Source organism: Rhinopithecus roxellana, chromosome 1 (genome assembly GCF_007565055.1).
Source record: "Rhinopithecus roxellana isolate Shanxi Qingling chromosome 1, ASM756505v1, whole genome shotgun sequence".
NCBI lineage: Eukaryota > Metazoa > Chordata > Mammalia > Primates > Cercopithecidae > Rhinopithecus > Rhinopithecus roxellana.
The window spans coordinates 99863106-99882786 of record NC_044549.1 but is presented as its reverse complement, the minus strand read 5'-3'; the positions used below and the strand labels follow the sequence as shown (position 1 = coordinate 99882786).

General features: G+C 33.4%; 1 protein-coding gene across 2 annotated transcripts in view; it reads left to right on the top strand.

Annotated features, from left to right (window-relative positions):
• LEKR1 (leucine, glutamate and lysine rich 1) overlaps nt 1–19681 on the top strand; it is a 238078-nt gene that overhangs the window by 86824 nt on the left and 131573 nt on the right. The window contains exons 4-5 of one of the 2 annotated variants that reach the window (XM_010365905.2): nt 4879–4998; nt 11974–12149. In XM_010365905.2, coding sequence (XP_010364207.2) covers nt 4879–4998; nt 11974–12149 — 296 coding nt within the window. Of the gene's footprint in view, nt 1–4878; nt 4999–9082; nt 9844–11973; nt 12150–19681 lie in introns of those variants that run through there. The other variant, XM_010365906.2, reaches the window with a different exon arrangement.

The following is a 19681-nucleotide window of genomic DNA, read 5'->3' as shown; positions in this document are numbered from 1 at the left end:
GATAGTTTCTTTTGATGTGCGAAGCCTTTAAGTTTACTTAGATCCAATTTGTCAATTTTTGCTCTCGTTGCGATTGCTTTTGATATCTTTGTCAAGAAATCTTTGCTTATTCCTATGTCCAGAATGGTATTGCCTAGGTTATCTTCCAGGGTTTTTATAGTTTTGGGTTTTACATGTAAGTCTTTAATCCATCTTGAGTTAATTTTTATATATGGTATAAGGAAGGGGTTTAGTTTCAATCTTCTGCATATGGCTAGCCAGTTACCCTAGCACCATTTATTGAATAGGGAGTCTTTTCCCCATTGCTTTTGTCAGCTTTGTCAAAGATCAGATGGCTTAGGTGTTTGTTCTTATTTCCAAGCTCTCTCTTCTGTTTCATTGATCTATGTGTCTGTTTTTGTGCCAGTACCATGCTGTTTTGCTTACTGTAGCCCCGTAGTATAGTTTGAAGTTGGATAGTGTGATGCCTTTGACTTTGTTCTTTTTGCTTAGAATTGCTTTGTCTATTTGGGCTCTTTTTTTGGTTCCATGTAAATTTTAAAATAGTTTTTTCCAGTTCTGTGAAGAATATCATTGTTAGTCAGACAGGAATATTATTGAATCTCTAAATTGCTTTGGGCAGTATGGACATTTTAATGATACTGATTCTTCCTATCCATGAGCATGGGATGTTTTTCCATTTGTTCATGTCAGCTCTGCTTTCTTTGAGCAGTGTTTTATAATTCTCATTGTAGAGATTTTTTACCTCCCTGGTTAACTGTTTTCCTAGATATTCTGTTTGTTTTGTGGTAATTGTGAATGAGATTGCATTCCTGATTTGGCTCTTGCCTTGGCTGTTGTTGGTGTATAGGAATATTAGTGATTTTTGTATGTTGATTTTGTATCCTGAAACTTTGCTGAAGTTGTTTATCAGCTGAAGGAGCTTTTGGGCTGAGACTATGGGGTTTTCCAGATATAGAATCGTGTCATCTCCAAACAGGGATAGTTTGACTTCCTCTCTTCCTATTTGGATGTACTTAATTTCTTTCTCTTGCCTGATTACTCTGGCCAGAACTTTCAATAATATGTTGAATAAGAGTAATGAGAGAGGGCATCCTTGTCTTGTTCTTGTTTTCAAGAGGAATGCTTCCAGCCTTTGCCTATTTAGTATGACTTTGGTTGTGAGAGTACCTCATTCTTGATTATGAACAGACAACAAAGGATCATCAGCCTTCTGAGCAGAGCCTCAAACATGAAAGCCAAAAAAGCAAAACAAAGAGTCTCAAAGAGAAACAGCAGCAATGCAGCAAACTGAAGAAATCTTCAAAAACACACTATAATTGATATCCTCAAAGAAATACAAATTGTATTCATGGGACAAGAAAAGGGGCAATTAAAAAAGACCTTTTGGAGAATAAGAAGAATTTTTGGTAGTTAGAATATGATAGCAGAAGTTAAAACTTTGATAGGATGGAAGATAATGAAAGAATACAAAGTTAAAAGTGGTAAAATGGTAGAGAAAGAATAAGAAAGTTAAGAGATCTGTTCAGGAAATTCTACCTCTGAAATAATAGAAAGATGTTCCAGACAGAAACAGAAATTTGACTGGAAAGCATCATTATCCCTAGGGTAAATTTCTGAAAACCAAAGAATCAGTTTCTAAAGGAAGTACTCACCAAGTGCTCAGCACAGAGAATGACAAAAGATTAACATGATGATACGTTGTGATCAAATCGAAGAATCCCAAGTGAAAAGTAAAAAATTTTATTTCAGAAAAAGCTTCTGAAGCAGGGGGAAGGGTGGGGGGCCCACCATATATCACACAAAGAAATAGAAATGAGAATGTCATTGGATTTCTCAGCAGCATCACTGGAAATTAGGAAACAATGGAATGGTATCCTAATTTTCTGGTGAATATTTTTTCAAATATATGATTTTCTATTCAGTCAAACTGTTCTGTGTGAGATAAAATAACGTGTTCAGACATCCAGAGTCGCCAATTTACTTCCAATGCATAGGAAATTTCTGGACGATTTGCTCCAAGGAGTAAACCAAGAAGGAAGAAAACTTCTGAACCAGGGTATAGGAGAATTGACATGAAAGAGAGATGAGGACAGTTCCTGAAGTGATGGAGAAGGGAAGTCTTATGATGACAGTTGTGTAGTCAAACCGGAGCATAAACCAGACTACAGCAGGGGAATGGAAAGCTCCAGGAAGGCTACCTCCTGGAAAAGAAATGATCTGTTGTGTTTGAAGGTGTCGGGAGAAGAATTACCTCTCCATCAAAGATGGAAAAAGAATAAAATGATGGTACCCAGAAAACTGCGAAAGAAGAAAAGGAGACAATTTTTAATTCCAGAGACAACAGAAAGTTGTACAAGAAAGAAATATAATCATGGCATTATATGTGGCTCACAAGTGAATAACAATATAAATACTAAATATAATTTAATAAAAAGTTACTGATTTATATTGGGAAGATTAAGAGAAGAGCATGTAGATATGTGTAGGAGGGTCAATTCTTATTAACTACCTACCTCAACATTCATTTTGCCTTGTAAGTAACAGAATATATCTGGGCGCTAATCTTTAAAGGACGACACCTTCCAGCTGCATGTACAGCTAAGTATGGCCATATATCTAAGTTCAGTAGAAGTATTCAGTGGCACTTTAAGGAGATTGACTTAAAAAGGATGGAGTAGGCCATTATTCTCCTCTATCTAGCCTGGAATGGGAATGTAATGATCGAAGCTTTCACCACCATCATGGACTATGACAATAAAGTACAGATACCAAAGATGGTAGACCAGAGAGTTGGTAGGATATGAGGCCCTAATAACACTATAAAGCTGTGATATTAGCACTGAACTGATTACCAATGCATTTGTTTTATGTGAGATTATATATATATATATTTATGCCATTATAGTCAGGTGTCAATTATATGTAACACAACTAGATCTTAACTGATATGTATCACTAAATACACTAAATAATATATAAAATTAAATATTAGGAAATATCAGTGTAAACATGTTAGTAATATGAGTGATACAGTAATATGGAGGTCAATACTAGGAGAAACGGAAAAAAACATTAAACGTGGTTGCCTTTGGCGGTGGGAATTAGAGTAGAGGCACATGATTACTATTTTTTTTAATAACTCTTTTAGTCATTGTTACAGTTTGGATGTGGTTTATCTTCACCAAAACTCATCATGAAATTTGGGCCTCAATACAGCATCGTTGGGAGGTACGGCTTCATCGGAGGCGTTTGGGTCATAGGGGCAGATTCTTCATGAATAGATTAATCCCCTCCCTTGTGAGTGAATGGAGTTTTTGCTCTGGCAAGAATGGATTAGTTCCCAAGTTAGCAGGTTGTTAAAATACAGGGGGAGAGGTGCATGGCTGCCGGCTTTCAGCCCATTGTCCTTATTCTTTGGCTTGCAAATTAAGAGTCCCTCCAAATCACTTGACTTTCCTTTTGTCAGAGTTGTAGATCTCCAGAGATGTCCCCAGATGCTCCACATTAAAGATACATCCTTTCATTGCTTTTTCCCCCAGCAATTATTAAGTGTTTACTAGAGAACTAATTCACATTATCATGGCTGGAAATATTCTCTGATGCTCAACTCCCCTAATCTATAGATTGAGTTGGTTTAAGGTCTCCTTTGTATTAGGAGCATTGTTGTTCCTACTGATAGTGACTTCGTTCTTGATTCACGCAGACAGCTACTATGCTGCCATAAAAACCAATTAGGTGGGAGCTTATTCCTCTGCTGGATTGTGCAGTGACTGGTCTCACCCAAGACTTTCATGTGAGAAGAAGCACCTTCTCTTTATCAGGAAATTTCTAGAATTTCTTGTTATTCACAGCTGAATGTAATGCCTCAGTTCATTTTCAATTGATAATATGTGATAAAAAATGTGTTTTCTTGGCAACCAGTATTTCTGTACATTTATCTTAGAAACAGATTAATAACTGTTTATAGCAACTACATGCTAACACATCTTACTGTCTTTTTAATTAATTAAGCTAAACATCCCATTGCCATGATGTATTAGATCAAGTTTATAATGTTACCATGTTATTCTTTGGACATTGTGAGTTAGTGTTACCATGTGGATAAAATGTCAGGCCTCTTTTTCCTCATGTAAATTTTACTTTTCATGCTTATATACTTACAGTTTTAATTTTGATCCTAAGTTTTCATTCATTCATTATACCAAAAGTTAACTCATATTCTTCCGAATGACTTCTTACCAAAAACCACACACAAAAAAAAGAATTTAGCTTCCTTGATTTTTTTTTCTCTCTTGCTCCCTTTCTCACCATGTGATCTCTTTGCACATGCCCCCTTCCACTTTCTGCCATAAGTGGAAGAAACATGAGGCCCTCACTGGATGCAGCTATCCAGTCTTGAATTTTTCAGTCACTAGAATCATGAGCAAAGTAAACCTTTCGTTCTTTATAAATTACCCAGCCTCAGGTATTCTTTTATAGCAACACAAAATGGACTAAGACAGTAATATTTGACATTTTAAATTTGAACCTGTATTACTTTAAGTGAAAATTAAATTAATATTTTAGTTATGTTGTGATTAATATTTATGTTCATTGTAACAGTGGAACAATACAAAAGAATATAGAGGAAAAGTTCTGCCTCTCTTCAATATTCTTTACTTTTTCCCCTGCCCATAAATTCCACTCTCCTCCCCAGGGTTTAGTTCCCAAGATTTGGTCTCTCTATATTTTTTCTGTACATTCATATAGCATATATAAGAGACATAGTTTCTTCTTCTACTCCTTTTTATTAAAAGTAAGTATATTTAAATGGTAACTTAAAAATAGTACATACATAGGAGAGAATACTTAAGGGATGTTTGTTTATATTTTTAGAATTTACGATGTAGGCATGCAGTTAAAAAGTCAACAAAATGAATTTCAGAAAGTAGAGAAACAACTGAGTCATTTGCAAGATGAGTTAAAAATTAAATATAGACAATCACACACCTTCAGGTAAGATTAAAGAACTGAAAATTATAAAGAGTGAAAAGATATGCTTAATACTAACTTTGTAAATAGCCAAACACATTTTAGTAATATGGTTTCTTTTCTTTTTTTGTTTTTGAGATGGAGTCTTGCTCTGTCGCCCAGGCTGGAGTGCAGTGGCTTGACCTCTCACTGCAAGCTCCACCTCCCGGGTTCACACCATTCTCCTGCCTCAGCCTCCCAAGTAGCTGGGACTACAGGTGCCTGCCACCACGCCCGGCTAATTTTTTGTATTTTTAGTAGAGACGGGGTTTCATCGTGTTGGCCAGGATGGTCTTGATCTCCTGACCTCGTGATCCACCTGCCTCAGCCTCCCAAAGTGCTGGGATTACAGACGTGAGCCACCGCGCCTGGCCAGTAATGATGGAGAAAAGTGAAACAGCATTACGTTTTCTTTTTTCCTTTTTAAACCATTATCTCAATGAATAGTGTTGCTAATTAAACTTAAATTAGGCATATACCTTGTTCTATTAGTGCCTGTTATTGTTCTTATTTTGTGGATGTCATTTAGAATGAAAGCACAGTTACAAATTCCCCTCTTCACCAATATTTCTTGGTGTGGTTGATCCTCTGAGTGATAGTCCAGTGACAAGAAAAGTAATAGAATAGGAAAACTTCCTAAATAATATTAACATAGTCCTTAAATTCAGAAATCTCTAGTGTAAAGCATGTCAATTCTGCTTTTATATAATCTTTGGAGGGTTTATAATACCTAACAATAAAATCCAGCATTCTAAAGAAACTAGGAAGTACATTTTCTTTCCTAAAAATTGAATTGAATATTTTGAGAATGTTTATGAGAAAGAATAATTCCTTTTTGAATTGAATAACTTTTAGCTCTTAGAAAAGGGAAGGCAATGAGTTAATTCAACCTGGCAAATGACACAGGTTCTGGATGACTAAAAAAGTATGCTGGGTGAATGTTTTGAATGATAAGTTTTTGCTTTTTATCTAATAATTATTACCAGGAATTTTCTGAAAAAAATTCTGTGGGCTAATAATTTTTAATTCATTATCTGATAATAACCTATTGAACATCTACCTTTTATAAATGCTTTGCACATAACTGATGCTCTATACATAATTTTTGAATGAATCCATGAATGAAATCCACTCAAAAAACAAGTGACCATTTTTATCATCAGAAATCACCTTGATCCTTTCCTAGAAATCTGATGTTGAACCAACAGGATAATGCCATCCAGGTGACCTCAACTTTTGTATTTTAATCAGGACTATCAGTATTCACTTTTGGCTTCTGTAATAGCTTTGACTCATATCTGCTGTAGAAGGCTTATCTGATTTATCCACTAAAGCCTTCATGGATGGTAAGATTGACCTTTAAAGGCTGGATTGGGACTAGATCAAATAATTTTTGCTGCTTCAGGATATTATGGGACAGATACACTTGATCCTAATTATTTTCATTTTTGCATGTTATCTTCAGTATTTTAAATTTTTGAAGAAACGCAGACATATAAATAGAGTGTTATTTTTATTCTGTATTCTAATGTTGTCATCATTTTGAGTTATACTTTTAATGGCTTATTTTGTTCACATGTTTTCATAGATCTGTGATTTTTGCTCATTTTTAGCTAAAAGATCACAAATTAGGAGTCTGGGATCTGACTTATATAAAAATAGTACATACTAAAAACAATTTTGGAAGTAACTAGTCAACTAGACACTTAGTACAAATTACAGTTTATAATAGATGAATAGAAATAATCATTGTTTTTATACTCTCACTGGTAGGCATAATGCATTCCATAGAAAAAGGCATACTGTTAAAAATAAAATCAAACGAAATTTCTAGAGTTCAGTGACTTTTGTTGCATTAGTGAAAGCTGATTTTAAGCTAGGTTATTGATTATTTTAAAAATATTAGACCATAAAACTTAGTGATTGCTCTGGATAAAGAAAAGGAGCTTATAATCTTCTCTCTTGAAGAGGTAAAGGATTCATGGGCCAAACATGGGATGAAAAAAAAAGAGGTAAGGGAAAGAAACATGAGCTTTCTACTCAGATATAATCATCTTTATTTATGGAGCCTAAAAGGAACTTTCAGTAGATCAGTGAACCATGTTTCTGGGTCCATTACTGTTTTTAAATTCTTCTCTCATTTGTTTAATTACAATTGGGCTTAATCATTAGCCTTCAGCAAAGTATTCTTTCATGTTCTGTGTTTTCCCTGACATCACTTTCAGCCTGTGTCTTGCAAGGGCTCAGCATGTTAGTTGGCACATTGGTTGGCTCAGCACATCTGTTACTTAGAATAAAGTGTTTTTTGAAAATGCAAATTAATTGTAGAAGGCCTATAAAGTAGCTATTAAAATCCTGAATGAAATATAGATATACTTCACCTCACAAAGTTGTGTTTAAGTTCAATCAATATTCCAAATCAGACCATATTTGAAATATTCTATCAGTATTTACTTTTAGAGGATTACTATTTTGAATCTTTTATAAATTATTTGAAATAAAGAGTATTTATCCTTTAATTTTTCTTATTTGTAAAGCTAGACCTTATCATCTCTAGAATTTTCAATGTCAACTCCAAAAATTTCTCTTGCAGCTCTCTCACTTTCACTTCACTTCTTCAGTCTAATTAAGGATGCTAGTATTTTTTCTTTTTTTCCCAAACATATTTTGGCTTTACTTTGTTTTCTATCCTTGATCCCAAGTTTATTACCCCATACCTTTTTAAAAACATACTCATTGAGATATAATTTGCACACTACAAAATTCACCTATCATAAGGAGGCAATTTAATTATTTTTAATAAACCTACAGAGTGGTGCCACCAAATATTAGCTATTAGATTGGCAACCACATCCAATATTAGAACACTTGACTCATTCCAAAAAAGACCCTCCAGACCCTCATGCCATCTTCAATCAATCTCTGTGCTCACCTTCAGCTCACCAGGCAACTAATCTTTCTCTTTCTATAGATTTACACTTTTCTGGACATTTCAGATATATAGAATCATACAATATGTGGTCTTTACATCTGGCTTTTACTAATTATGTTTTTGAGGTTCATTCATGTTGTGACACTTATCCATACTTTTGTTCCATTTTATTGCTTAATAGTATTCCACTGTATGGATATACCACATTTTATTTATCCATTTACCAGTTGATGGATATTTGGATTGTTTCCACTTGTTGCTTATGAATAATGCTGCTGTAAACATTCATATACAAGTCTTTGTGTGGACATGTTTTCAGTTCTTTGGAGTAGATGCCTAAGTGTGGAATCACTAGGTCATATGATTAATCTATATTTAATTTTTTCTTTTTTTTTGAGACAGAGTCTCGCTTTGTCACCCAGGCTGGAGTGCAGTGGCACGATCTTGGCTCACTGCAACCTCCGCCTCCCTGGTTCATGCCATTCTCCTGCTTCAGCCTCCCGAGTAGCTGGGACTACAGGTGCCTGCCACCAAGCCCAGCTAATTTTTTGTATTTTTAATAGAGATGGGGTTTCACTGTGTTAGCCAGGATGGTCTTGATCTCCTGACCTCGTGATCCACCTACCTCAGCCTCCCAAAAGTGCTGGGATTACAGGCATGAGCCACCATGCCCAGTCAATCAATATTTAATTTTTTTAACTGCCAACCTGTTTTCCAAAGAGGCTGCACATTTTACATTCCCACACCATGAATGAGGATTCTGGTTTCTCCATGTTTTTGTCAACACTTACTATTGTCTGTCTGTTTTGTTGTAGTCATTCTAGTGGGTGTAAAATAGTATCTCATTGTGGCTTTGATTTGTGTTTCCCAAATTACTAATGATATTGAGCATCTTTTCATTTGCTTGTTAATCATTTGTGTATCTTATTAGTGAAACATCTACTCAAATATTTTGCCAATTTTTAATGGGTTTATTTTCTTGTGTGATTGTAAGAGTTCTTTCTATATTCTGGATATAAGTCCTTTATACGAAATATGATTTGCAAATATTTTCTCCCAGTGGCTTTTCTTTTTATTTTCTTAATAACGTCTTTTGAAAAGTTATTTTTGATGAAATATAATTTATCTGTTTTATAGATTGTGCTTTTGCTGATGTATGTAAGAACTCTGTCTAAGCCTGTCACAAGGATTTTCTCCTGTATTTTCTTCTAAGAGTTTTATAGTTTTAGCTCTTCTTTAGATCTATGATCTATTTCAGCTAACTTTTGTGTCTGATATGAGGTAAGGATCTAAATTCATCCTATTTCACATGGATATTCAATTGTTCCAGCACTGTTTGTTAGAGGTCATTTTTTTTTCCTTATTGAATTGCCTTGGCATCTTTGCCTAAAATAAATTCACCATAAATGTAAGGGATTATTTTTGGATTTTCTATTCTATTCCATTAATCTATGTCTTATGTCAGTGCCACACTCTCTTAAATACTATGGTTTTTAATAAATTTTAAAATCAAGAAATATAATTCCTCTAACTTCCTTTTTTGTTTTCAAAATTGTTTTTGCTATTCTGGGCCCTCCATAATGAATTTTAGGATCAGCTGGTAAATTTCTGTGAAGTAGCCTGCTGGGACTTTGATAGGTATAGTATTGAATCTATAGATCAATTTGGGGAGAATTTCTACCTTAACATTTTTGTATCTTTCGATTCATGAATGTGGTATGTTTTTCCATGGAGATCTTTAGCCCTCTCAAAAATATTTTGTTTTCTTTAACTTCTTTTATTATAATTTATTTCTAAGTGTTTTTTATTCTTATGTTATTATGAATGGGACTGTTAATTTTATCTTGGGGATTGGTCATTGTTAATATACAGAAATAAAATTAATTTTTGCATATGTATTGTGTATCCAGTGACCTTGATGAATTTGTTTATTCTAGTATTTGTGTGTGTGTGTGTGTGTGTGTGTGTGTCTTTAGGATTTTCTACATAGAGGAGTTTACCAACACTCCAAGTCCTTTTACCTCTACTCATTTAGTTGTATTTACCCTTAAATCCTTTGGCCTTCATACCTACTTCCAGGTTGTTAAACACTAAATCCTTAGTGAGGAATCCTCAATATTCTGCTTAGGCTCCTTGGTGCTATTCATCTCTTAGCAGCCATTTTTCTTGCATCTTATTTCACAGAGAAGGTTAAGGTTACCAGTAGAGGCAAATTTATTGTGAACCAGATGATGCTTAAGTTTCAGAGTCTCTCACTTAGGACTTCCTTCCAAGGTTCTGAGAAGGCTTCTGGTGAAAGCAAGATGATTGAGTTGTAATTTGGTTAAAAATTCTCTTTCTGCTCAGGTTTTTCCTCTCTCTCACTTTAAAAAAAAATAATTATTTTTTGTGATTCTTACTACTGTTGTAAGTATACCATTGGAGTAGTCACAGGCATTTGGAGGATCTGAGTAAGGGAAAGTTGACATAGGAGTACACCATTATAATTGCCATTTGGAAAGATACTTTAGAATGCTTTAATGAAACAAGCAAGAAATTACGTTAATTTGGATATATATAGGTTTTTTAAATTAAATAAAAGCATTTATAAGCAAATTAAGCAATATAAATTATTGTGGCCTAAAGAAGCAAGCTGTAACAACTTCTTTGATTACATCAAAGCAAATTTATTAATAGAGATCATTTTTTAAAGTTCTTGGGTTATTTGATAATCTAATGTAAGGGAGTTAATTATTCAGATACACTGGAGAAAGATTTAAGTTTACACTGATTTTACAGATATGACTAACATCATTGAACGTAACATAGAAATCATAATACACTACTTCAGGCAGACCATCTAAGATAAATTGGCCCATGAGTTTCATTATTTCAAAGACAATTTAATTGCTTTCCAAGAAAACTTGAAATGACAAAATCTTACATATGAGAAAAGTTTAATAAGGATTTCCCCAAATTTGACAATACTAAGAATTTATGTGGCATTACTGATCATCAAATTACTAATTACTAATTACCAAAGGCCTCCCAGATACAGTGGACTCTATTCAGCCCTTTTCTGCAGACTTAAACACTGATCACTACATTTTTCTTAAACTATTCGTATCCCCTGGCTTATCTGACATTATTCTTTTGGCTTATCTTCTGACTCACTGATGAGTTCCCCCTAGTCTCCTCTGAGGGATTCTTTTTAGTTTCAGTCCCTTAAATGTTTGTGTTGTCCAATGTGTTATCCCTAGCACTTCTCATTTTTCCATTTCTCCAATGGAGGAGGAATTTATTTTATTTACTCTTTCATTCAATATTTGTTGAAAACATATTATGCAGTAGGCACTGTGCTAGATGCTAGAGAGACTGTGATGAGCAAGAGAGATATAACCTCTGCCTTATACTCAGGGATACAAATATTGACAAATATACTCTCATGGCTTCAGTCGTCACCTTTTTGCTGCTCTCAAATCTGTGTCTGTATTTTATTTGATTATTAAGATAATTAAAACCAGAATAAAATCACTGAGATGACAAAAATGTGATTACTTTGAGCTGTCGAATTTTATGAAGCAAATGCACTGGATCAGTCACTTTGAATTGTTTTACTTATTATTACCCCAGATTTTTCACTCCTATATAACCATGGTATGTGGGACAAATGCTGTGTAAGACTTTAAGATTCTCATTTAGGATCTAAGACTAAATTGCTCTGACCTAATTTTCTCCACTAAATGCTTACTGTTGAATATAAAAGGATTAATAGAATAAATGTGTATGAAGGTAGTTAGCTGTCTTTCTTTGTAGTTAAAATAATGGCAAAATGGAAGTGAGTTAGAGTTACCATACACTTCAGTTTACCTGAGATATTCCTAGTTTGTGTGTTGTTTCAGCATAATATGAATACTACCTTCTTCTGCTTTCAAAATTGTCTCCAATTAGACAGTAGATTATATAGTCACGCTAAAACTATTTTTGGAGAAGTTTATTATGCCTACTATTTTTTAAAATCCTATTTTTTTTTTTTTTTTACTTTGCAGTCAAAGATTGTCAGAGTACAAATATTTCTGGAATAAGACTCTTTCATTACTTACTTTTACTAAAAGGGAGCTCACCAGTATTAAAAATGAAGTGTATGATAATTACCAAAACTGGACTTCATTGAAAGGAGAAATTTTTCTACAAATTAAATCTATAAGTGAAACAGCCTTGACAGGTTTGTTACATATATTTAGAATATAATTGTCCCTTTTTGGTAAATGGTACCTCATAAGTAATAAAATAATGGTATTTCATTTATTTGATGGGAATTAGGATTAACTTTGTTATCACTTGGTAGAGTAGATAACCATTAAGATCTATTTCAACTCTGAAATTTAATTATTATAGGTTTATCTAAGATAAGCTGTGATACATCTATCTTGAACTGTGGCCAGAAGTCTGTTCATTACTGTTAAAAGTATTAATTTATGTTTTTAAAACACTTCTTCTCTTAATGGGTGAGTAGCTCATACTAGGTCAGCCTTCTTATAGATAACAACTATAAATTCTAGAAAAATAGCTACCTAAAGACAATAAAGAGTGACCCAAACCAAACACATAATGGAGGGAGTATCAAAAATTGAAAGAAGGCATACTAAGTGAAAGATGCCAATTTGAAAGGGCTACATACTATATTATTCCAACTATATGAAGTTCTGGAAAAGACAAAACTATGGAACAGTAAAACAATCAGTGGTTGCCCCGAGTTCCTGGCAGAGGATAAATGAGATGAGCAAAGAAGATTTTTAGGGCAGTGAAACTAATCTGTATAATACTGCAGTAGTGGAGACATGTCATTATACATTTGTCAAAGTTCATAGAATGTACAACACAAAAGAATGAACCCTAATGTAAACTATAAATTTTGGGTAGTAATAATAATGTTGATTCATCAGTTGTACAAAGTACTACTCTCCTGAAGGGTGTCCATTGTGGGGGAGGTTTTGCATGTGTGGAGAGAGGGGGATATGGGAATTCTCCATACTTTCTGCTCAAATTTCCTGTGAACCTAAAACTGTTCTAAAAAATAGTCCATTAAAGGTTTTTTTTTTTTTTTTTTTTTTTTTTTTTTTTTTTTTTTTTTTTTTTTTAATGTTGAAAGAAATGCATGGCAGTGAGTGAATTTTTTCTTTTTAAGGATATTGGACTGAGAGCAGGGTACAGTTTGCTCCATGCAAAGAAGCTAAAAATCTGATAGAAAACTGTAGACTAGAGGATAGAGATCAAGGCAACCTCACTCTCTGAGAAGTAAAGGGATATCCCAAAGAAGTGAAAGCCAGAGAAACAGAGCTCAAATTTTGCATATAAACTCTTTCCAAATCTCAGGCTTATCCCCTGAAATACATGTGCTCAAGGAAGATGCTGAATAGTCCATCTAAAACTAAAGTAATTGATATTTTAGCCATCGCCTACCCTATGGGAAACAGATTTAACACTTTAAGTTTAGCTAGATTAACTCCTTGTTAAAACAATACAAGAAAAAAATAAATACTCTTTGCAAGAACGTAAGAATCCAGAGTCTCTGTAACATAACACCCACAATGTTCAGTATACAATCCAAAATTACTCATATCCAAAAGAATAGAGACTGGTTGACTCAGATGATATAATTAGCTGGCCAGGATTTCAAATTAGCTATCATAACAGTGCTCAAGGATATAAAGGAAAATATGCTAGTAAGGAATAAAAAGAAAATCTGAGTTAGCAGCTATTAAAAAGTGAGAAATTCAAGAATTGAAAAATATGGTGTCTGAAATAAAATTTTACTGGATGGACTTTTATAGCATATTGCATTTACAGAAAAAAGAATCAGTGAATTTTAAAATAAATCAATAGAAATTGTCCAATTTAAAGAGAGAGATAAACATTGAAAAAAACTGAATGGAACCCCAGCATCCTCAGGAAAGAATGAAATGCACCATAAGTGACAAATATGAGTAAATATAAAAGACTCCTTTTCCTTTAAATTTTTTAAAACTCACCTGCTTATTTAAAGCAAGCATATTATTTTGTGGGGCTTATAAAGTATGTCAATGTAACATGACAACTAGAGTCTAAAGGATGGAGAGGTGGATAAATGGATTCATTTGGTTGCGCTATATTTGTATTTTATGTGACATGGTAGAATATTTAAACCAATAAATTAAGTAGTATAGTATAATTTCTAGAGCAACTACTAAAAAATTAAATACAGAAACATGTAGCTAAAAAGCTAATACATAATTTAAAAGATAACTCTTTAAAAAGTATTCAAACAATCCAAAAGATGGCATTTTAAACATTATCTAAGATTTATACAGTAATCAAATCAGTATAGTGCTGGCATATGGATCAACAAAGATGAATGGAACAAGATAGCCTGGTAAATGACCCTACTTATATAATCAATTGACTTTTGACAAAGACACTAAAACAATGCAATGAGAAAAAGAAAGTCTTTCAACAGATTGTTCTAGAACAACTGAATACCCATGTAGAAAAATATACCTCAACTTCTGCCTCACACCATACTTCAGAATTAATTTAGGATAAATCATAACCTAAATGCAAAGGATAAAATTATAAAACTACTAGAAGAAACATAACAAAATATCTTCATCACTTGATGGTAAATGAAGATTTCATGGATAGGACATAGAAGTAAGAACTATAAAAAAATGAAAATTGGTGAATTAGACTTTATCATCATTAAAACATCTGTTCATCAGAAGCTATCAGTATGAAAATGAATAGTTAAATCACAGAGAAAATATTTACAAAATGTGTGACAAAGAACTGTTGTACAAGTTACATAAAGAATGCCTACAAGTCAATAATAAAAGTATTCAATCAAAAATGACCAAAAGATCTGAACAGACACTTTACACAGGAAGATACATAAATGGCTAATAAAGACACAAAAATGTTCTCAATATTATTAGCTCATCTGATTGGCTAAAATGAAATGGTCTGATGGCAGCAGATGTTACTGAGGAAGTAGAGTACTGGAATCCTTGTACAAATTGGTGAGAATGTAAAATGCTACAGCCACTTAGAGAAAAGATCTGACAGTTTCTCATTAAACTAAATATACATTTATCCAAAGACCCTGAAATTCCACCCTTTGCTATTTACCCAAGAAACATGAAAACATATGTCCACAAGATACTTACATGAGAATATTCAGCAACTTTATTCAAGCTTAATTCAAAATATCCTAAAACTGCAAAAAGCTCAGGAGTACATCAGTAGTAGAATGGGTTCTCTAAAAGAAAACAGTTGGATATATTCAGTAGAATATATGATGAACTGCAGATAATGTAGTAGCATGGATAATCCTCAAAAATATTATGCTACTTGAAAGTAGCCTTACACAAATAATACATATTGTATTATTTCATTTATACAATGTTGTAGAAATAGGCAAAACTAATCTACAGAGGGGAAAAAACAGAACAACAGAACAGTGGTTGCCATAGAGGATAGGACTGACTGGAAAAGCACAAAGGCACTTTCTTTGATGATAGTAATTCTTTATGTTTTGATAGGGGTTTGCATTACACAGGTCGATGCATTTGCCAAAACTCATCTATTGGTGCACTTGAGATTTGTACATTTCTGTAGGTAAATTTACTCAAAAAGAAATATACCCAAATGTTGAACTCTATCTCTATGATGAAATGTTTAGGAGAGAAGTATATTTATGTCTGCAACTTACCTTGATATTCATAGGATGGATTGATGGATGTATAAAGTGTTTGATAGATATATAATTACATGATAAAGCAAATATAGTAAAATATTAATTGTAGAATCTAAGTAGTGTGTATATTTGTGTCCAGTATACAATTATTTTAACTTCTCTATGTGTTTTAAAACTTTCATAGTTAAATGTTGGGAAAAAAATCATGTTAAACCATGAAACTTTAATTTCACTTACTAACAATTTTGTTATATAATATGTGCCTTCAGAAATACATTTTATATGATGATATGCTTTTAAATTTGAAATTTAACTTTAATAATTAAATTTAGGCAAATAGAGGAATATTGTAACAAACATGTAAAAAGTATGTCTATATTAGGCCAAGTGTGGTGGCTCATGCCTAGCACTATGGGAAACTGAGGCAAGTCAATAGCTCGAGCTCAAGAGTTTGAGACCAGCCTGGGCAACATGGCAAAGCCCTGTCTCTACTAAAAATACAAAAATTAGCTGGGTGTGGTGGTGCACACCTGTAACCCCAGCTACTTGTGAGGCTGAGGCATGAGAATTGTTTGAACCTGGGAAGTGGAGGTTGCAGTGAACATGTCACTGCACTCCAGCCTGGGTGACAGAGTGAGACTGTCTCAAAAAAAAAAAAAGGTGGGGGGATATCTACATTATTAAATGGAGCAAGCCAGGTGTGGCTCATGCCTGTAATCCCAGCACTTTGGGAGCCTGAGACAGGCGGATCATGAGGTCAGGAGATCGAGACCATCCTGGCTAACACGATGAAACCCTGTCTCTACTAAAAATACAAAAAATTAGCCAGGCGTGGTGGTGGGTGCCTGTAGTCCCAGCTACTCGGGAGGCTGAGGCAGGAGAATGGCGTGAACCTGGGAGGCAGAACTTAACGGTGAGCAGAGATTGCGCCACTGCACTCCAGCCTGGGTGACAGAGCAAGACTCTGTCTCAAAAAAAAAAAAAAAAAAAAGGAACAGACACCGAGAGTGTGCTAGTCATATTCTTTGGACCTTTAGTGTTCTTCTGCTGACTTTTAATTTCCAGTATCTGCATATCTGTGCCAGAGGAATCTTGCTTCTGCCACAGTTAATAATATAGATACACTTTACATAATTGTATTTCATTTTGTAAATATACTATGTATTATGCATCATTTCCATTATTTGAACATTCATATGTGTCTTTTTTTGGATATAATGTTTTTGTTCATTTTTGGGTAAATACCTAGGAGTGGGTAAATACCTACCAGTGAATGGCTGAATTGTATAGTAGGGTATATTCAACATTTTAAGAAACTACCCAAGACTTTTCCAAAGTGGTTGTTCCTTTCACATTTTTACCAGCAATGTATGAGAGCTCTAGTTGTTGCATATCTTTGCCGACACTTAGTATCGTCAGTCTCTTTAATTTTATTCTTTGTAATGAGGTATTCATATAAAAGATATAAATGTACGTGTAAAATAGTCGTCTTGGTAATTTTCTCATTTTTGAGTGTCTTGTCACATCTTATAGAATACTTACCTCATATCAATAATTGTGAATTCAATCATGTTAGACTTGGAGAGACATCAACTCTAATGTTTTTGTTTTCATTTGTGTTGCATTATTAATATTTTCTGTAATCCATATTTTCTTTTTCAGGAAACTTTTAAGGCAACTATCCATTTTAGGACTGTTAATTAAACCACATAGCTGGGAACAATTATATCAGTTATATAGTGCAGTGTATCACAATCTTAGAAAAATAACCAAAAAAAGGAGACACTGACGCCCCCTCTGTTTAGAGGAACAACCCTCCTCCCTCAGAAAGCTTCACTCACTTTATTCTCCCTGCATGTGACCTGTGGCTATGACTGTGCAATATGTGAAAAGAGGGAGGCCCTTCAGATTCATGCAGGGGAAATTGACTAAGGGTCTCCCAAACAAGTAGCTGTCCCTTCTTGTAATTGAAAGTCTCACTTCAAATGCCACCTCCTCAAAAACATCTTTACTGACTGCCCTAGTTAAAGTTGTCTTCCTTTATAGTCCTTCTCTATCCTTATTTTCTCTTTCATTTTTAATAATATTTACTACTACCAGAAATATTCATTTATTGATTTATGTGTTTACTGCCAGTCTCCTCCTACTGGTTGTAATCTCAGTGAAAACAGGAATTTTGATTGTTTTCCTGAATGCTATATTACTAGTGTTTTAAGAGAATTGAACCTGTCACATAGTAGGTGCTCAGTGAACTTTGTGGAATTGAAGTGGAAGTTAAAGTACACCCACATTTGCATAGTCAGATTCCTGATAATATTTATATTAAGTTTTGGAACCTCTGAGTATTCTCTAAGATTTCTTAGTAATGCTTACATATTCTGTAATCTGGAAAGGGAGGAGAGGCTTCATTTATTAGCTACACTTGCCTGAAAACCAAGAGCAAATTTAATGTAGGCTATTATCAGTAGTGCAATTTCAAATTGGATTTTAAAAATCAGTTTGAAAGATTTTTATTGAATTTACAAGAGGAAAATATAAACACTTAATAATTAGTTTTTCCCAAATTCAAAAGGATATAAGAATTGTTGCAATCATAAACATAAAACAACCTCAATATAAAAACATAGAAAATACAGAAAAGGGGCAAAAAAGAAGAAAAATTGACATAAATCATCTGTAATATGACACAGAGATAACTGCTCTTAACATTTTGATATAGAGCTTTCTAAACTCTTTTCTGTGCATATATATACATATATATAATTAAAATATATCATGAAAATATAGTCATGCCAATTAACTATGTTGACAGTATTTTATTATAGGCATGTATTTTATTTAACTAATTTTCTATTCCTGGACATTCAGTTTGATCATAGTTTTGCTATTGTAAATAAGGTTTCAATGAACATCTTTATACATGCATATTTATTATTTTATCCTGTTTTTTTCTTTAACATAGTGAATTCCTAGAAGTGGAATTGCAGAATCAAAGTATATGCCCATTTTGCTTTTCATTTGCAAGTGTTACATTTTATATTTTATTGAACATGAAGAAATAGGAGTTAGTTTTCAACCCTTGACTTTTATATTTACCATTATAGTATACCACTTTTGCCTCAGAAGCTGAAGGACCTTGTTTAGAAGTTACACAATGGTGATGACAGAAGCTGTAAGGTGGAAATGCACACACGAGGAAAGTATATTCAATTCCCAAGCAGGAGCTTGGTGAACACAACAGATGGGGCGTGTCAAACTGAAGCTATATTATTATAAGAGCTTTTTTCACCTTTTAAAAAACTTTCTTCTTAGTGCTATCAGAATAGTCAAATTTCCAGGGCATGGATGTACAAACATGTGCAAATACGTGTAAAACTTGAAAGGTGCTGATGCTTGCCTTTTTACAGTTTCTATGATCAGTTTGAACACATTTTAGATTTAACAGCAATCCTAGTAACTACATAAACATGCCAATTTTGTAGCATAAAATTTTAAGCAAATAATCTGTATCTTAAGTATAGAAAAAATAAATTGAATGTAATGTTTTTAAAGGATAATTCTAGTAAAACTTGAGGAACTATCCCACTTATATGAAAAGATGACCAGGAGCCTAAGAAGCAGGCAGACCTTTGCTTTCCCATGGGTTAGCCACCAACCATATGGGGCTATTGAGTACTTGAAATGTGGATATAGCCTTTTGTTGAAATAACATTTTGGATATGTGGAATGAAATAAAATACACTATTAAAATTAATTTTCATGTTTCTTCTTATATTTTTAATATGGCTACTGGAAATTTAAAATTACATGTGTGGTTTGCATTATATATATTTCTATTGGATATGCCTAGTGTGGATGAACAGTGAAATGAACATTTTAACATACAAAAATTTGTAAATGTTATAATTTATTTGAAATTCACAAAAATGATTAGGACAATGGGAATTATAGCTGAAGAACACTTTAGCAGTCACTCTTAATCCTAACCTGTTAATGTTTTTTTCTGGTTGTCTTTATTATTTAAT